Source organism: Lithobates pipiens, unplaced genomic scaffold, assembly GCF_037356315.1.
Source record: "Lithobates pipiens isolate NorthernLeopardFrog02 unplaced genomic scaffold, aLitPip1_a1.2 Scaffold_28, whole genome shotgun sequence".
Classification (NCBI taxonomy): domain Eukaryota; kingdom Metazoa; phylum Chordata; class Amphibia; order Anura; family Ranidae; genus Lithobates; species Lithobates pipiens.
Genome location: NW_027507789.1, coordinates 187,550,787 through 187,571,479, shown reverse-complemented (window position 1 = coordinate 187,571,479; position 20,693 = coordinate 187,550,787). Strand labels below are relative to the sequence as shown.

Here is a 20,693-nt window from a genome sequence, read left to right as displayed (position 1 = left end):
AGTTATAAAGTGTTATATTTTTGTTCTTAAAGGATAGGTTCACCCTTGGTAACATGTTAAATGTTACTAAAGAGCATCTGCCAGCTGCACTACGATCCCCCACTGGGACAGTGGATGGGGAATGTTCTCCCTGTCAGCTGTCACAAAAAACGGCTTTACTGAGATTCAGCACGAGTCGCAGGTGCAATGCTCTGCAGACTTTTTTTTTTTTTTATAAATGCACATTTTTCTCTGCAAAAATGTGCTTTTATTTTAAAAGATTAACTTGTCCTCTAAATCAGAACTACTGTCCTGTTCTGACCAGGGTCTGGCCCCCTCCGATGCTGCCATTGTTACTGTATTGTTGTATTACGTAGGTGTGCCCACAAGGCTCTGGCATAGCCAATCATCCTTGTTGCCAGTCTTTGCACATGAAAACTCCTCTCATGGGGAGAACATATGTATGTACAGTTGTGTTCATAAGTTTACATATACTTGCAGAATTTATGATTTCCTGGCCATTTTTCAGAGAATATGAATAACACAAACTTTTCTTTCACTCGTGGTTAGTGTTTGGCTGAAGCCATTTATTATCAATCAACTGTGTTTACTCTCATTTAAAGTGGTGTTGCCACCAAAAAATAATAGTGTTTAAAATTCTTAAAAATAAATAATTGGAAAAAAATTTTTTTTACTCACCTCTAAATACCTGTTGCTAGGGGGTCCCTTGTAGTCTGCCGCCTTCCTTGCCCGGGCTGGTGACATCACTTCCCCTCGCGCCGCACAGTCATCTGGGACCTATCACGTGTCCCAGATGACTGTGCGGCGTATCACGGCGCCCTGCTCGCGCATGTGCAGTGGGTGCCCGGCTGTGCCCACAGTGCGGTTGACGGCGCCGCGGGGAACGAGGGGGGGCTTCATTCCCCCGCATCGCTGGACCCTGGGACAGGTAAGTGTCCGATATAATAAGTCAGCAGCTGCAGTATTTGTAGCTGCTGACCTTTTTTTTTTTTTTTTTTTTTTTTTTTTTTTTTTTGGGTCACCCCATTTTAAATCATAATCACAACAGAAGCTACCCAAATGACCCTGATCAAAAGTTTACATACCCCAGTTCTTAATACCGTGTATTGCCCCCTTTAACATCAATGACAGCTTGAAGTCTTGTTTGACATTTGTGGATGAGGCTCTTTATCTTCTCAGATGGTAAAGCTGCCATTCCTCTTAGCAAAAACCCTCCTTTAAATTTGTGGGCTGTCTTGCATGAAGTTTGAGATCTCCCCAGAGTGGCTCAATGATATTGAGGTCAGGAGACTGAGATGGCCACTCCAGAACCTTCACTTTATTCTGCTGTAGCCAATGAAAGGTTGACTTGACCTTGTGTTTTAGATCATTGTCATGTTGGAATGTCCAAGTACGTCTCATGCCCAGCTTCCTGGCTGATGAATGCAAATGTTTCTCCAATATTTTTTGATAACATACTGCATTCATCTTTTTTGACCAAATTTCCTGTTCCTCTGTAGCTCACACATCCCCAAAACATCAGCTATCCACCTCCTGTACCTTTCTCATAGGCCTTGTTGACTCCTCTCCAAATGTCGTTTTTATGGTTGTGACCAAAAAGCTAAATTTTGTTCTCCTGACTCCAAATGACTTTGTGCCAGAAGGTTTGAGGCTCGTCTCTGTGCTGTTTGGTGTATTGTAAGCGGGATACTTTGGCATTTGCATAGTAATGGCTTTCTTCTAGCATATCGACCATGCAGCCCATATTTCAAGTGCCTCCTTATTGTGCATTTTGAAACAGCCACACCACATGTTTTCAGAGTTCTGTATTTCACCTGAAGTTATTTGCGGGTTTTACTTTGCATCCAGAACAATTCTCCTGGCAGTTGTGGCTAAAATTTTTAGTTGGTCTACCTGGTTTGGTTTCAACAGAACCCATCATTTTCCATTTCTCGATTCAAAGTTTGAACACTGCTGATTGCCATTCTCAATTCCTTGGATATCTTTTTATATCCCTTTCCTGTTTTATACAGTTCAACTTCCTTTTCCCGCAGTTTCTTTTGACAATTCTTTTGCTTTCCCCATGACTGAGAATCCAGAAATGTCAGTGCAGCACTGGATGAAAGATGCAAGGGTCTGTCGGAGTCCAGAAATTCATTGATATTGATATATATATATATATATATATATATATATATATATATATATATATATATATATATATATATATATATATATATATATATATATATATATATATATATATATATACATACATACATACATACATACATACATACATACATACATACATACATACATACATACATACATACATACATACATACATACATACATACATACATACATACATACATACATACATACATACATACATACATACATACATCTCACACACTAATTACAAGCAAACAGATCACAGATGAGGATGGTTACCTTTAATAGCCATTCAAACCCCTTTTGTGTCAAATTGTGTGCATGTTAACAGGCCAAAATCACCAGGATATGTAAACCTTTGATCGGGATCATTTGGGTGATTTCTGTTGCTATTATGATTTAAAGGAGTAAACACAGTTGATTGATAATAAATGGCTTCAGCCAAACACTAACCGTGAGTGCCCGTTCACACAGGGGCGACTTGTCCAGGCGACTTAGCTGCCTGACAAGTCGCGCTCCGTTCTGTACTATGGAACCGTTCTAATAGGAGCGACTCAAGTCGCTCTGACTTAGAAAAAGGTTCCTGTACTATTTTTGGGGCGACTTCAGGCGACTTGCATTGACTTCTATACAGAAGTCATTTAGCAAGTCGCCGCTGAAGTTGTGTGCAGGTCGCGTCTGTGAGTCGCGCTGCAAGTGTGTGACCGGGCACTGAGTGAAAAATGTTTGTGTTGTTGTTCTCAGAAAAATGGCCAAGGAATAATAAATTTTTCCAGTGTATGTAAACTTATGAGCACAACTGTGTGTGTGTGTGTGTGTGTGTGTGTGTGTGTGTGTGTGTATATAGCTAGATACATTCCCCCCCCCCCCCCCCCCCCCCCCTATGTTTTGAGGTAAATGCTCACCCACAAAGAGATTCATGCAAATCCAATAGTATAGAGGAACTTGTGCGTCCAGCAGAACAGGTAGATCAAAAAGGTAGCTTTTCTTTTTTTGGTCAACGTTTTAGTGAAGCCCAGTCTTTCACATGATGCCTTGAGAGACTGCGCTTTATAGAAACGTTGACAATAAAAAAAACACTGCTGTTTTGATCTGCCTCTTCTGCAAGACCTGTGAGTTCCTCTATACCCGTGATGGCGAACCTTGGCACCCCAGATGGTTTGGAACTACATTTCCCATGATGCTAAACTTCACTGCAAAGTGCATGAGCATCATGGGAAATGTTGTTCCAAACCATCTGGGGTGCCAAGGTTCTCCATCACTGCTCTATTCTATTGGATTTGCGGATATCTTATCTTATCTAGCTTATCTATCTATACATTTCCTTTTATAGCAAAGACTCTGGAGAATAAAATGGTGGTTGTCGCAATATTTTATGTCACACAGTATTTGAGCAGTGGTCTTTCAAACAAAATTTGGGAATTTTTTTTTGGGGAAAAAATACACTTCACTTTAAAGCTACAGGAGGTATTTTGCGAGAATTATTGCTCTTGCTCTGATGTTTGCGGCGATACCTCGCGTGTGATTTGAACACTGTTTACATTTGCGGACGCGACTTGCGCATGTCTTTTCTTTGGTTTGTAAGGGGGGGCGCTTTGAAAAATATATATTTTTATTTTTTATTTTATAGAAGGACCGTGTTAAAAAAAAAAAAAAAAAATCTGATTGACCCCAAACTCTTCCTCTGCACTTTGAAGTATTCAAAATGCCAAAATCCCTTTTTTTTTTTTTTTTTTTTTTATACTTTGGATTTTTTTTTATTAAGGGTAGACTGAAAGGGGCATGATGTTGTTTCCGGGGTACTACATCGCTACAGGCTCAAAGCCTAAAGCTTAGCCGCATCGGTTCTTACCTGAAAGCCAACCGTCCATGCAAAAAAGCTGTATCCGGGTGAATACCGGCATCGCGCCAGTATAACCACTTCCTCAAAGTGACGTACAGGTACGTCGTTTCGCGGGAAGTGGTAAAAGTCAGAACTCCGACACCCTCTTGCCTCCCATGCTTAGAGTCACCTATCTTGGTAATAAACCAGTAATAAGATGCTGTGTATTTGCATAGCAAAGCACCCTGGATTTTATCACTCCTGGTACATCCTTCAAAGTACTTCTAGATACCGGCTGATGTTCTGGGGTGGCCCTAGGTCCTTGGCGCCCTGCCTTCCAGTGCACACATTTGTAAGCCATCTTGTTTTATACGGTTTTGGGGGGCTTTATCCATCCTCCCCTACCCTGACTTGGTATACTTACCTAGCCAAATATTTTCTTATTGCAGCTATCTTGCATGTCTGCTCCTGAAGAGCGATTTAACCACTTTCAGACCGGACCATTTTGCTGGTAAATGACCAGAGGTCTTTTTACAATTTGGCACTGCGCTGCTTTAACATGCAATATTGTACCCAAACGAAATTTGCGTCCTTTTCTTACCACAAATAGAGCTTTCTTTTAAAGGTATTTGACTTACTCTGCGATTTTTATTTTTTGCGATATAAACGTAAAAAGACCGCAAATTTTGAAAAAAAATGATATTTTCTACTTTTTGTTATTAGAAAAATCCAATAAACTCAATTTTAGTTATACATTTAGGCCAAAATGTATTCAGCCACATGTCTTTGGTAAAAAAAAGTCAATAACTGTATATTTATTGGTTTGCGCAAAAGTTGTCACATCTACAAACTAAGGTACGTTTTCTGGAATTTACGCAGCTTTTAGTTTACGACTGCCTATCTCATTTCTTGAGGTGCTAAAATGGCAGGGCAGTACAAAACCCCCCCCCAAATGACCCCATTTTGGAAAGTAGACCCCCTAAGGAAATTGATAAGTGGCATGTTGAGCCCATTGAATATTTTATTTTTTTGCCTCAAGCGATTGAATAATGACACAAATTTTTTTTTTTTTTTTTTTTTTACACAAAGTTGTCATTAAATGATATATTGCTCACACATGCTATGGGCATATGTGAAATGACACCCCAAAATAAATTCTGCTGCTTCTCCTGAGTACGGGGATACCACATGTGGTACTTTTTGGGAGCCTAGCCGCGTACGGGGCCCCGAAAACCAAGCACCGCCTTCAGGCTTTCTAAGGGCGTAAATTTTTGATTTCACTTCTCACTACCTATTACAGTTTTGAAGGCCATAAAATGCCAAGATGGCACAAAACCCCCACAAATGACCCCATTTTGGAAAGTAGACACCCCTAAATTTACGGGTACACTAGTGAGACTAGGTAATAAATGGCGGGTGCCCTGAAACTATAAAAAAATAACTAACCAGCGTCACCTGTAACAGTTATATGGTGATCACTGGTGAAAGGGTTAACTAGGGGGCAATCGGGGCTTTATGCGGTAGTATATGGGGGTCCCTGGCGCTATAAAAAGCTGCGACGAACCTAAATACCTACCTGCCTAACTAGCGTCACCTGTGACACTAATACAGCGATCAGAAAAACGATCGCTTATTAGGCTGGGTTCACACTGGAGCGATGCAGGAACGCCACGAATCCGCGGCGGGTTCCCGCATCGCATGCCTCCCGGCGGCAGTTCACACTGCCCTATGCGAACTGCTGGGAGTGTCAGTGAAATGTTAATGACACGCCCAGATCAGTTCGCATATCGCAGTGCGATCTGCAAACTCGGATCGCATGGTGTGAACACCCATGCGATCCGATTCTGCTGCGGACCAAAAAAAGGGTCCCGTGCGGGTGCGGCGAATGGCTGAACTCGAATCGCAGAGATCGGATGTGATTTGCACTGCAGTGCGGTGCGAATCACATCCGTTCTCATAAACCGCTGCAATGTGAACCCAGCCTTAGTGACACTGGCGACGGGGGGTGATCACGGGGTTAAACCTTTATTGGGGGGGGTTAGGGGGGTACATTAGAACTAAAGGGGGCTAACCCTAACTGCCCTAACTGCCCTAACAGTTATTACAGTCACAAATGACACCAATGCAAAAAAAAAAAATGCATTGGTGTCACTGACTGGGGGGGCAGGGGTAATTGGGGGGGTGATCAGGGGTGAAGGGGGGGGTGTGAGTGTGCCTGGCATGTTCTACTGTGAAGTGTCGTGTTGGTGCAACTCACCGATCCTCTCTCCTCGGTGCCGGAACGAAAAATACCGACACGGAGGAGAGATTACATCACTTCCTCTCCTGTGTTTACATTACAGGAGAGGAAGTGATGTCACGAAGGATTTCCATTCGTCGGGAGCGATCGCGAGGGGGTGGCCATGAATGAATAACCGCCCCCTCATCCCGGATCGCTCCCGAACGAATACCGACCGCCGCAGGCCCCCCACCCGCGGGAAGGCAGGGACGTACAGGTACGCCCATATGCCTGCCCGTGCCATTCTGTCGACGTACATCGTCGTGCGGCGGTCGGCAAGTGGTTAAAGCCGCGAAACGCATTGAGCTACTGGTGTACGAGTTACACAACCACCATGATCTGTGTTTATACTTCTAACATATTTGGGTTCTTAAGCCTACTGACAGTGCAGATGTTATTATCTCAACATATGTATCCAACTATGAGTATGGTGTCCCCTCTTGTTTTATCTCGAATATCAATGGTTGTAAACATGCTATTATCAATTATTGCCAGATTACAAATTGGCACCATGTTATGGGTGCATTTCTGTGTACATGGAATGAATTTTATGTAAACTTGTTTTTATGCATCGTTAAATCTTTATTTTCCACCATTTTACTCATTTTTGTCATCCTGAGCTTCATTTAAAGTCCCACTTTCTTCTTTTTTGCTCCACCGCTTTTATACAGACGAATGACGCTTTTGTACAGACGAATGTGGTGACAAAGAATGAAATGCACTTTTTCATGTGACTTGACTGTACTAAATTGTCTTTTGCATGGCAGGTATATTTGGATCAGTATTTATAGATGGTTAGCTCATACCTGTTGCTGTAATACTTAGTAAATTAAGTACAGGCGTTGGGATTATTTTGGTCTTCTATATAACCTTTTAGACGTATATTATTAAACTTTTTTTTCTTCCTAAAATTCTATCAATTGTATTTAAAATGACTATCTTTTGACATTATTAATTTTCTGTATAGTGGTTTGTTAGCAAAGGCTAATCAAAGCTTGACAATAAGCTTCTTCCTTTTCTTCCGGGACAACTTTATTTCTGAATTCTGCATGGGGACCTCATTTCCTGAAAACGTTGTCCTTGTCTTCTACATGCCCCTGCCCCATCTCTCCTCCTTTTTAGACAGACACGCCTAGACCTACCCAGCCCCACCCCCATCCCCTCTCTCCTTCACAGATCTCCTGTCTTCCTAGCCTTATTTTGGATAGCCGTTTCTCCTGAGAGGGAGGGGGGTGGGCGTGCTTTGGAAGTATGTTCTGTTTGTTAGAAACTAGGATTACAATGCAACATGCGTATTTTCTACAGTGTAAACCATATGGTTGTTTCTGCATGGCACTCTGTGCATGGTGTGGCACATGCCCAGCTACATGTGAGTAATGAGTTTAAGGCTGCGTTTCCACTAGTGCAAATTTTCATGTGACTTTGGACACAGTCGCATGACAAGTCACAGCTCATCTATGCAAGTTTGAAAAGGTGCCTGCACTACTTTGATGTGACTTGGATCCTAAACTGCACTCAGTCGCACTCTAAAATGCACAGCTTTGGAGTCACGCTAGTGGAAACGTAGCCTAAGGCTAGAGTGCCACTTTGGACTGTGACATTGATGCAACTTTGAGTGCAGCTTTGATCCAACTTTACACTGTCTGGATCAGTCGCATGAAAGCATTGCAGGTACCTTTTCAAAGTCGCATAGATGAACAGGTGCCTTGAAATCAATGGGCTGTGACTTGTCATTGCGATGTTGTCCAAAGTTGTATGACAATTCATACTAGTGGAAACAGAGCCTTAGTCTACATTTCCACTATTGTGACCCCCAAAGTTGCACTTTTTAGAGTGCAACTTTGATGCGACTGAGTGCATTCAACTGTACACTGGATCAAAGTCGCAGTGAAAAGTTAATCAGTGGGCTGTGACTGTGTCCAAAGTCGCATGACAAGTTGCACTAGTAAAAACAGAGCCTTTGTTTGCCTGTACTATGGTCATTGTAAACTGAGCTGAGACCCCAGAGCACTTCCTTCCAACTCCCTTCTCCTGTGCACAGCTATACTGTATATGTGCACTGCTTGAGCGTGTTTTGACATCTATAACCTGAGATCCAATGGTTTGTTCTTTATTGTACATCATGGGACACAGAGCCTTAAGTAATTAATGGGTTATAGGCCACTTGTTTTACCCAATCCAGGAAGTTCACTCGCTATATAACGCCTCCTCCTTCCATGAGCACACCAGTTTTTTTTCGCCAGTGTCAAAGGTGTTGGTCACAAGTGAAGATGTGCTCTGAGGAGCTCCAGGAGGGATCCATGCTGGATTTAAATAGCCTCCATAAAGGTCAGATCCATCCAAGGTGCCACTAAGGCCTAAAAGGATGGTATTTGGGGTCTCGTATATGAAGCACGAGGTTTTGCCTGTAACGCCTCTTTGTAGGGATGGAACCCAGGGCTTTGGTCTTGCTACATTACCTAGATTTCCTGGTGGGGTGCTTTACAGGTCCACGGGAGTTGGAACCCTGATATTTAATGACCCAGTCCTTGAAGGTTTGCTAAACGCAGCCCACTGTGATGGGGCAAGGTTGGATTGTCTGTTTAATTCAAATGCCCTTCATTTAAACGGGCTCTTTCCCCTGCACCAGCAGCTTCCGCCTCTAGGCAGTGGCGAGGGCCTCCGTTGTCAGACTCTAGAGGAAAACCTCAGGGGCAGGCCCAGGCTCAAAAGAAGTCCTGGGGTCAGAAACCTGCAAAGCAGAATCCTAAAGCCACATGATGAAGAGGCACCCCCCCCCCCCCCCCTCACCAAGGTGGGGGGGGGGGGGAGACATCTGCAGTTTTCAGAAGTCTGGAAAGAGGAAATTCAGGGCAGATGGGTCATCTCCAAGGTAATGCTGGGGTACAATCTGGAATTTTGGGACTTTCCAACATCTCACTTCCTGATGTTAAGCGTTCCCAAAGATCCAGAGAAAAGATGATATGTTTCAGGCACTAGACGAATTAATATCTCAAGGGGGTGATCATATAGATCCCCCACAAAAGAGCAAGGTCTGGGGTTTTATTCAAATCTTTTTATGGTACCAAAAACAAATGGGGATGTCAGACCCATTCTAGATCTAAAAAATAGAGATCAGTTTCTGAAGATCCGCTCCTTTCGCATGGACACGATCAGGTCAGTCGTTTCTATCCTTCTAGGAGGATAACTTCTGGCATCAGTCGACATCAGGGATGCATATCTGCATGTCCCTAACGGCAGCATTTTCAGTTTGTGGCCCTGCCCTTCAGGCTAGCCACAGCACCCCGGGTGTTTCACAAAGGTGCTGGCTCCACCTCTAGCCAGGTTAAGGGCACAGGGCATAACAGTCGTACCGTACCTAGATGGTCTATTACCAATAGATCAGTCGGTGTCTCGTTTGAAGCAAAGCGTACACACTACAACCAAGTTTGGTTTGGATTCTCAACTTAGAGAAATCTTCCTTAATACGGGTAAAAAGGCTGGAGTACCTGGTCCTGATCCTAGACACAGCCCAGGAAAAGGTGTTCTTGCCTCAGGCAAAGATCATCATCTCCATTAGTGTGTTGGTCAGGTCAAAAGGCGATCCCTCCATTCGCCATTGCATGATGTTGCTAGGAACCACGGTGACTTCATTCAAAGCAGTTTCCTTTGCCAAGTTTCATTCAAGACCGTTGCAAAACATTATCTCGTCTGCTTGGAACAAAGCAATTTAAGCTTTAGACTTGCCAATGCAGCTGTCCCCAAGAGTGTCCCAAAGCCTCACTTAGTGGCTACTAACCCAGAATCTGTTGAAAGGAAAATCCTTCAAACCAGTCATCTGCAAAGTGGTAACAATGGATGCCAACCTTTCAGGTTGGGGAGCAGTATTAGAAAAGACAACTGTCCAGGGACAGTGGTCAAGAACCAAAAACTTTGCCCATCAATATCCTAGATATTCAAGCAGTGCGTCTGGCTCTAAAGGCCTGGACTTTCAGGTAACAGGATTGTCCTGTCAGGATCCAATCTGACAATGCCACAGCTGTGGCCTATATCGGTCACCAAGGGGGCACCAAGAGTCTCTCGGCGCAGAGAGAGAGGTGAACCATATTCTAACTTGGGCAGAAAGGAATGTTCCGTGCCTATCGGCAGTCTTCATTCCGGGAGTAGAAAATTGGCAGGCGGACTACTTGAATCGCCAGCAGTTATTCCAGGGGGAATGGTCTCTTCACCCCAACATATTTCGGCCTGGTTGTCAAAGATGAGGAACTCCAGACGTAGATTTTCGAGTGTCCAGGTTCAACATGAAGTTGGTCAACTTTGTGGCCAGAACAAGGGATCCACTCGCATGCAGAACAGATACGTTGGTGACCCCATGGGATCAGTTATCACTGATCTATGCATTCCCCCCTATTCAGTTGCTGCCTCGACTTGTTTGCAGGATCAAGATGGAAAGAAAGCCGGTAATTCTGGTAGCACCAGCATGGCCCAGAAGGTCATGGTATGCAGAAATTGTAAAGATGGCAGTGGAGGGCCTGTGGTCCCTCCCACTAAGACCAGATCTGCATTCACAAGGACCAATGTTCCATCCTTCCTTACGGTCTCTAAATTTAACGGCTTGGCTATTGAAACCCACATTCTAAAGAAATGTGTGCTTTCTGGGTCGCTTATCTCTACCCTAATTAATGCAAGGAAGCCAGCTTCCAGAACTATATATTATAGGGTCTGGAGGGCTTATGTTTCCTGGTTTGAATCCAAGGGTTGGCACCCTTGGAGATATATTGTAGGCAGAATTGTTGCCCCTCTAAGATTTATGGGTAGAAATGATATTGGCCTTGAGTACTATTAAAGGCCAAGTCTCCGCTTTATCTGTCTTATTTCAAAGACCACTTGCTACACATTCTTTAGTCTGGGATTTTATACAAGGGGCGACGTGGCTTAAATCCGTCCATCAAGCCTCCCTTGAACCCTTGGGACTTGAACTTTGTTTTGTCTGTGTTAAAGAAACAGCCATTTCAACCGATAAAATGTATTGCCCTAGTCCTTCTGCCAAGGAAGTTGGTATTTTTGGTTGCTATATCCTCAGCAAGGAGGGTTTTGGAATTGGCTGCTCATTCTTGTAAAGAGTCATATTTGTTTTTTTATGAGTGGTGTTACGTCCTCGTCCAGACTTATTGCCAAAAGTAGTTTCATGTTTTCACCTGTACCAAAATATTGTCTTGCAACCATTTCTTCCAGGGAAGAAAAGTCACTACATTGTCTTGATGTGGTGAGAGCAGTGAAAATCTATATAAAGGTGACTGCTCAGATTCGTAAGACTGATGTCTTATTTATTCTGCCAGAAAGTCCTAAGAAAGGACAGGCAGCGTTGAAATCCACTGTCTAAGTGTATTCGGCAAGCGACAATTCAAACTTAAGATTTAAGGGCTTCCCCCCTTTCAAGTTAAGGCATGAACTCTACCAGGGTGGTTAGTGCTTCTTGGGCAGTGCGGCACCAGGCTGATGTACTCCAAGAAAAGGATTTTACAGTTAAGCTGTTATAAAAATCCTATTTTTAAGCGGCGCTGATTTATCAATTTATGAACAAGAGCACCGGATGAACACGCTGGGGGTATCTTAAAGTGGAGGGCCGGTTATAAAAAAAAAAAAAAAAAAAAAAAAGTCAGCAGCTGCAAACACTGCAGCTGCTGACTTAATAAACACACTCACCTGTCCAGGGCGCCCGCGATGTCGGCCGCCCGAGGCCGACCCGTCCCTCGGCTCTCGGGTCCCGGCGCCGCCATCCCTTGTAAAGGGAAACAGGCAGCGGAGCCTTATGGCTTCACTGCCCGTTTCCTACTGCGCATGTGCGAGTCCCGCAGCTACTGCGCATGCGCGAGTCCCGCAGCGCTTTCTGAATGGGACGCGCTGTGTTCTGGAACACACAGTTCCCAGAACACAGCGCGACTCATTACCCAGAAGACGCCGCGACGAAGACAGAAGACAGAAGATCTCCGCGGAGGAGGAAGAGGAAGATTAGGAGAAAGTGCCTAGCAACAGGCATTTCTGGTAAGTAAAAAAAAAAAAATTTTTTTTCATTTTTTTTTTTTTTTAGATTTTTTGTAATTTTTAACATTTTTTTTTGTTTTTCAGGGTGGCCCTCCCCTTTAATAAAGGCAAATCCACTATGCACTACAAGTGCACTTGGAAGTGCAGTCGCTGTAAATCTGAGGGGAAGCTCTGCTGATTTTATCATCCAATCACGTGAAAGCTAAGATGCTGTTTTCCTTGCATGTCCTCCTCCAGATCTACAAGTCAATGTGCATAACTTCACCCCCCCTAAAGTCAATACTTTGTAGAGCCACCTTTTGCGGCTATCAGTCGCTTTGGATAGGTGTCTATGAGCTTGCCACATCTTACCACTGGGATTTTTGCCTATTTCTCCTTGCAAAACTGCTCCAGATCCTTCAATTTGGATAGTTTGCGCCTGTGAACAGCAATCTTTGTCTGACCACAGGTTTTCTATTGGGTTGAGGTCTGGGCTTTGACTAGGCCATTCCAACACATTTACGTGTTAACCCCTTAAACCACTCAAGTGTTGCTTTAGCAGTGTGTTTGGGGTCATTGTCCTGCTGAAAGGTGAACCTCTGTCCTAGCCTTAAATCGCACACAGAGCGCTACAGGTTTTGCTCAAGAATATCCCCGTATTTAGCACCATCCACCTTTCCCTCAACTCTGACCAGTTTCTCAGTTCCGACTGTGTTCTTTGGGTGATGTTAGGTTTGTGCCAGATATAGCGTTTTCTTTGGACAAAAAGTTAAATTTTAGTCTCATCAGACCAGAGCACCTTCCCCCCCGTACATTTTGGGACTCTCCCACATGCCCATTGGCAAACTCAAAACGTGCCATTTTAATTGCTGAAAGTAATGGCTTTCTTCTGGCCACTCTGCCATAAAGCCCAACTCTATTGAGCTTATGGCTTATTGTCATCCTATGTACAGATACTCCAGTCTCTCCTGTGGAACTCTGCAGCTCCTCCAGGGTTACCTTAGGTCTCTGTGCTGCCTCTAATTAAAGAGGATGTAAAGCCATACAAATGGAAAAAAAAAAGACTCTGTAAGGCAAAGGCATACCATACTAGCTCATTATGAATAACTTACCTGAGATGGAAGCCCCCGAAGCGACCCTCGTCCTCCAACGCCGCCATCTATCCCGGAGTGATTTCCTGGTATCGCGGCTCCGGCGCTGTGACTGTCCGGAGCCGCTATGATGTCACTCCCGCGCATGCGCGCGGGAGCTGCCACTAACGCCATGATAGGCGTTAGCGGCATGCTCCGTGTGCCTGCGAGCCGCTGTCTATGGTGTATGTGCCGTAGACAGCGGTGCCTTTCTTTTGCAAATATCTCCTAAACTGTGTAGATTTAGGAGATATTTCTTGTACCTACAGGTAAGCCTTAATCTAGGCTTACATGTAGGTAAAAGTGGTCTGGAAGGGTTTACTACCACTTTAATGCTCTCCTTGCCCAATCTGTGAGTTTTGGTGTGCGCCGTCTCTTGGCAGGTTTGCTGTTGTGCCATGTTCTTTCCATTTGATTGATAGATTTGATGGTGCTCCTAGGGGGTCATCAAAGATTTGTATATTATTTCATAACCTATCCCTGACTTGTACTTCTCAACAACATTGTCCCTTGTTTGGAGAGTTCCTTGGTCTTCATGGCAGTGTTTGGTTAGTGGTGCCTCTTGCTTAGGTGTTGCAGCCTCTGGGGCCTTTAAAAAAGTTGTGTGTGTGTGTAATGACAGATCATGTGACACTTAGATTGCACACAGGTGGATATCCTGTCACTAATTATGTGACTTCTGAAGGTAACTGGTTGCACCAGAACTTTTATGGGCTTCATATTTCTGAAAAGGTTTTATGTGTGTGTATATGTATATGTATATGTATATATATATATATATATGTATATGTGTGTATATATATATATATATATATATATATATATATATATATATATATATATATATATATATATATATATATATATATATATATATATATATTATAAAATTTACTCCACCAACTTAGACTATTGTGTTCTGAACCATCACATATAATTCAGATAAAAAAAAAAAAATTGTTTAAAGGCTGTAATGTTACAAAATAGGTAAAAAGCCAAGGGGGTGAATACTTTTGCATGCCACTGTATTTTCGTTCACCAGTGGATGCGTGCTTTCTTTCTATATACATAGGCTTTTAGCTGAGTATTCAGGATATTTGAGCAACAGCACCTGTCTTGTGTATGTTGGTTTTTATCCTTTTTGGGTTAGTGCGGATATATCTTTTTACGCATACAATTTTATTTTTTTTTTATTTATTTTTTTAACTTGTTTAACCAAAAACTTCTCGAGCCTTGCTTTCATCTGAGAATTGAGATTTTGCATTGTCCATGCAGTATTTAGATGTTGCTGTTTTTAGTGTATTCTTGATCGGCAGACAGAATTACCTCACGGGATATCGTGAAAAGAAAAGAGCACACGCCATGCTCACCCAATCGGTTTCTAAAAGCATTACGCCAAATTGAGCAATTCACAGGCCTGGTAGAAGTGCATGTCATAGGAGCAGCTTCCCACTGACAATTCTGTGTCAGAAAAACAGCTTCCTTCTGGCAATGGATAATTGCTCTCATTGTTTACACCCCCGTGACCCTATTCTTAAAGAGCTTCAATCTAATTAATGAAGGATATGGCTTTGAAATCAGCGGCTGGTAAAATCTCTGAAGAGAACCAATGAACGCTTGAACTCCTCTTAGTGTGGGAGGGCAGCTAATAGGCAGGCCAGTGTTTTAAACCATTGCAAAATAGTCTTTGCCAAGATATCTGCTTCATAAGTCCAATGAATAGACATCATTTATACAAGAAATACATTTTATTTGGTTGTTAAAAATAATGCTAAATATATGGAAGAAGCTTCACTGTAAAATAAGGGGGCCACCTTCCCTTCTGAAAATTCTAGTTGCCTGGCTGTTATGGCAGGCTACTGCATGCAGTGCTTTCAAAGTCAATGACCTGGAACAAGAATGCAGATTTGCAAAGGAGTTAGAGCAAAGTCCTTAAAGTCCAACTTTGGGCACAAAAAACCCTTTTTGGAAATATTGATTTCATTGTTGTGGCTGATCTGTGTACCAGCCTCAAATAATGTCATGAAATATAACTTAATGTGAGTGCTGATATTGGCAATTTCAATCAGTGAAAGCATATTTTCTTTAATTTTAACATTCATTTAATTAAACCGCTTTATTTTCCTTTTTTTTTTTTTCTTCTTAGGGACAATTGAACAGTGAATCTTCTAACCAAAGTCTATGTAGTCTGGGTTCTCTGAGCGACAAAGAACTCGAGGTAAGAAGCTCATTGCAATGTGATATGCTGTTTTTTGTGTCCATGCCCTGTCAGTTTGGGTTTCAGCAACACTCTCCACATTCTACAATCAAGGAATTTAAATGTTATTTTAGTTTTAGGAATAAAATATTAACACTGTTATGTATAAGCTTTTCTTGTTGACATTTTCCATTTGCTTTTTGTGAATGCCAAATTTAAACCGTTGCCATATATAATTGGTTATGAAATCGTGTAAATGTATATTTGCTTCTACCCAAGCTTGGGGTTCTATTAATAATGGCAGCGCAAGTGTGTTGCTCATTTTGCCATGTCTTTAGCACGTTCCTGTAAATGCTTAGGTGTGAATGCAGCCTTAAAGTTTATCCAGATGCAAACATGTATGTATTACAGATTACCAGTTCTTAGATGTGCTGGCTAACCTATTGATCTTGTCACATATATGGAACAGTCTCATCAGTTTTCGTACCCATCTTCTGTAAATGAGCAAAATAATGTATCCATGGTAAAGGGGATGAGGCCCCAAAAATGTAACCAATGTGTGGTCAGCAGTAGCACCCATATACTGTTGCGGTATATTTTGGCCTGAGGGAATGCACACACATCCAATAAAATGTACTGTGCACCTTTTCATGATGAAGATGCCACTAAAGAGCCAAGAAATGTGTTGATGGTGTGTTTTCTTTAATGGATGCCACCGCTAACCACACATTTGTTCTATTTCAGAGCCTCAACCTCTTTACTATTCACCAGTCCTAAACCAGCCTAGAGTAGTGCAGGAATCTCTGGAAAAGGCTGACATGCATATTTTGACTGTCCACATTCTGCATGGAGACCATATTCTCCATGTGCTAAAATTGGTTGCTTAACCTTGGGACGATTATCCAGCAACCTTCTGATCTGTTGAGTTTTTGTTGTACTTTCCTTAGGTCCCCTTTACCCGGGAGAACTGATGGGGGTCCACCTTTCGGTTCTTTAGCCAGACCCGATTGGATTATCCATTGCCCCCTGTGGAGCAGCGGGTCTGTTGACATCTGCTAACATCCGATCCTAACTGCCAAAAACAGATCAGATGGCCGTCAGGTGTAAACGGAAAGGTGGTCTATTTACACCCGAGCGCCCATAGATAACAGTGGGCTGTGTTCTCTCTGCATAAGTGGCGTGGACACGGACAAGCCATCTGCCTGCCCAGCGGGATCAGTGGACAGATTCTCCACTGAGCAGCGGACCCCTAGCAGAGTCCGTCCCATGTGAAAGGGGCCCTATACATACAACTGAACACTACTTTCTTTTAGAGCTTTCTCTCTCTGCTCACCTGGAGCACCACTGACTTATCTAGTAACAGCCATGGCTCCCTCCATAGATGCACTATGAGTGAGTGATTAGCTAAGTAATCCTTTGGATAACCTTACAAAAAATAAGTACATAAAAAAGTAAATAAAAAAGTAATACAAACAATTCATCAAGATAAATCTGAGAATATCCGCATTAAAACAGCGCTCTGTAGAAAGTCCTTTACAGAAATAGCAATGTACGAGCAATCACTAAAAAGTTCTTAATGTGCAGATAAGGTGTCTATAGTGATCTAATCAGCATTGCACGGTGATCAAAGTGCTGTCGACCTTTCTTCCACCATAAACCGGGAGTGCGTCACCACATGCGATGCGTACCCCCTAGGGGGTTAAACTCACCAGACACTGCTGAAAACACAAGCCTTAAGGAGTAGTCACTTCCTTGAGTATGGTAATATATCACCTTAGCGTTGCAGTTCCAAACAGTCCTCCAAGTTTGTCATAAAAATAAAACAAAGTGTGCACATAGCATAATACTGTTTTATTTTTTAAAAGGTTCGCACAAAATAATAAAATCACCCATTTAAATATCTGCGTACATTGTTTAAAACATCATCAGCATTTCAAAATTGTGTACTTCACCGATTATTCAGATCCCCGAGCCATCCACAAGTGTTCCTCTGTGTACACTGTGCATCACTTCCTGGTCTGTGGTCAGCGGTGGAGCGCACACCTCACTTCCGGTAGCGTCGTGTAGGCCACGCCCTGACGCGTTTCGTCACTTGATCAAGTGACGAAACGCGTCAGGGCGTGGCCTACACGACGCTACCGGAAGTGAGGTGTGCGCTCCACCGCTGACCACAGACCAGGAAGTGATGCACAGTGTACACAGAGGAACACTTGTGGATGGCTCGGGGATCTGAATAATCGGTGAAGTACACAATTTTGAAATGCTGATGATGTTTTAAACAATGTACGCAGATATTTAAATGGGTGATTTTATTATTTTGTGCGAACCTTTTAAAAAATAAAACAGTATTATGCTATGTGCACACTTTGTTTTATTTTTATGACAAACTTGGAGGACTGTTTGGAACTGCAACGCTAAGGTGATATATTACCATACTCAAGGAAGTGACTACTCCTTAAGGCTTGTGTTTTCAGCAGTGTCTGGTGAGTTTAACCCCCTAGGGGGTACGCATCGCATGTGGTGACGCACTCCCGGTTTATGGTGGAAGAAAGGTCGACAGCACTTTGATCACCGTGCAATGCTGATTAGATCACTATAGACACCTTATCTGCACATTAAGAACTTTTTAGTGATTGCTCGTACATTGCTATTTCTGTAAAGGACTTTCTACAGAGCGCTGTTTTAATGCGGATATTCTCAGATTTATCTTGATGAATTGTTTGTATTACTTTTTTATGTATTTGTATGTTAACTTTTTAACGGCTGCTATTTTTGTCCGGACTGTTAGGTTTTAATATACTTAGCAGTCATTATTTAGTTTACTGTGGTTTTATAAGTATTATTATTGCAGGCATCTGCATATAGTAAAATCTTTGTTTTTATATATGTGGGTGCACCATATAGATTGGTGCATATACATATATATATATATTGAGGGAGTGTGTGAAGGTCTTAGTTTGGCGCAGAGAGGTATATGATAGGCCGGTTTTAAAATATACCCTTTTTGTTTTGGTACATAAAAAAGTAAGATAAAAGAATATAACTAGTGTGTGTATGTATGTGTATGTGTGTGTATATATATATATATATATATATATATATATATATATATATATATATATATATATATATATATATATATATAATATGTGTGTATGTATTTATACTCTTAACCTTTTTTTTTTATGTACTTATTTTTTGTAAAGTTAAGATAAAAGAATATATGTATACTTTTTATCTTAACTTTATATTTTCTGTTCAGAAGTTCATGAATGTTTATAACTAATTTTTTGCTATGTTTTTTTTCTCTTTTTAAGGGGGAGGGTCTGTGGGGACAGTGTCAGTGTGTTTTTGTTTTATTATTATTTTTTAATATATATATTTTTTTATGCAATTTTTTATCAGCTCTGATGGGGGCTATGGTGAGATATCGGGAGTCTTAACGGACCTCTGACATCTCCCATTTAAAACGGGGAAAGGGACTGGGGACAGAGATTCCCCAGTCCCTTTCTCTGCAGCCTCTGCTGCACTGATAATGAATGGAGAGAAGACAGCGGAAGACGGCACGGAGGGGGAGGGGAGAGAGGGGGCGGCGGCACGGAGGGGGAGGGGAGAGGGGGCGACGGCACGGCGGGGGAGGGGAGAGAGGGGGCGGCGGCACGGAGGGGGAGGGGAGAGGGGGCGGCGGCACGGCGGGGGAGGGGAGAGGGGGCGGCGGCACGGAGGGGGAGGGGAGAGGGGGCGGCGGCACGGAGGGGTAGGGGAGAGGGGGCGGCGGCACGGAGGGGGAGGGGAGAGGGGGCGGCGGCACGGAGGGGGAGGGGAGAGGGGGCGGCGGCACGGAGGGGGAGGAGAGGGGGCGGCGGCACGGAGGGGGAGGGGAGAGGGGGCGGCGGCACGGAGGGGGAGGAGAGGGGGCGGCGGCACGGAGGGGGAGAGGGGGCGGCGGCCCGGAGGGGGAGGAGAGAGGGGGCGGCGGCCCGGAGGGGGAAGAGAGGGGGCGGCGGCCCGGAGGGGGAAGAGAGGGGGCGGCGGCCCGGAGGGGGAAGAGAGGGGGCGGCGGCCCGGAGGGGGAGGAGAGAGGGGCGGCGGCCCGGAGGGGGAGGGGAGAGAGAGAGGGGGCGGCAGCACGGGGTGAGGAAGAGAGAGAGAGGGGGCGGCAGCACGGGGTGAAGAAGAGAGAGAGAGGGGGCGGCAGCACGGGGTGAAGAAGAGAGAGAGGGGGCGGCAGCACGGGGTGAAGAAGAGAGAGAGAGGGGGCGGCAGCACGGGGTGAAGAAGAGAGAGAGAGAGGGGGCGGCAGCACGGGGTGAAGAAGAGAGAGAGAGAGGGGGCGGCGGCACGGAGGGGGAGAAGAGAGAGGGGGGCGGCGGCACGGAGGGGGAGAAGAGAGAGGGGGCGGCGGCACGGAGGAGAGCGGGAGATACTGAGCACTGTGACGCCATCGACGCCTTGCACGCATGCCGGCGTATTTTTGCATCGACTCGTCGTGGCAGCTCTAATGTACACGAGGAGTTTTAAAACCACCTGAACGATTTAACTTGACAGGTAGTAACCAACGTTTAAAAACATCCACTATGCTGCATTTGCATGTCGTGTTTAGCCACTTTTGCGTTTAGAAGTGTGTTTAACTTTTTTTTATTTTTATTTATTTTTTTTCAAAAATGAAAAACTCCTGTAAATGTAACGCAGCTAAACACGAGTTACTGCATTTACAAGCTGTTACAGGCATTTGGCGTTTCAAATGCCTGTGAACATCCATCCTGAACGCAATTTTTGCTTTCCAAAAAATGCTTCTAAACTCAATTGCCTAGAAACGACTATAAACAACCCTGTGTACATGTACTGATAAGATAACACTGAGTACAGCTGAGGGGCAGCTGAAAAAATGCCCAACTGCTCCTAAACGCCTGTTTACCAGCTGCAGTGTACACAAAGCCTTAGGTGACAAAGCAAAAAAGTCTGAAAAAAAAAAAAGACTAATAGTCACCACCACATCTAAGAACTGATGAGCTGCAATATTATTTACTGTTTTTATTAAAGTTAGTATAATATTTGCACCAATCTGCTGATCATGACATCTAGACCTATAAAAGCCCATGCTTT

General features: G+C 43.6%; 1 protein-coding gene across 4 annotated transcripts in view; it reads left to right on the top strand.

The window, feature by feature from the left end:
• The window catches only part of TLK2 (tousled like kinase 2), a 92,155-nt gene that overhangs the window by 23,053 nt on the left and 48,409 nt on the right, over positions 1-20,693 (top strand). For all 4 annotated transcript variants that reach the window (XM_077460143.1, XM_077460142.1, XM_077460140.1 and 1 more), the window contains exon 3: positions 15,537-15,608. In XM_077460143.1, coding sequence (XP_077316269.1) covers positions 15,537-15,608 — 72 coding nt within the window. The remainder of the gene's footprint in view (positions 1-15,536; positions 15,609-20,693) is intronic.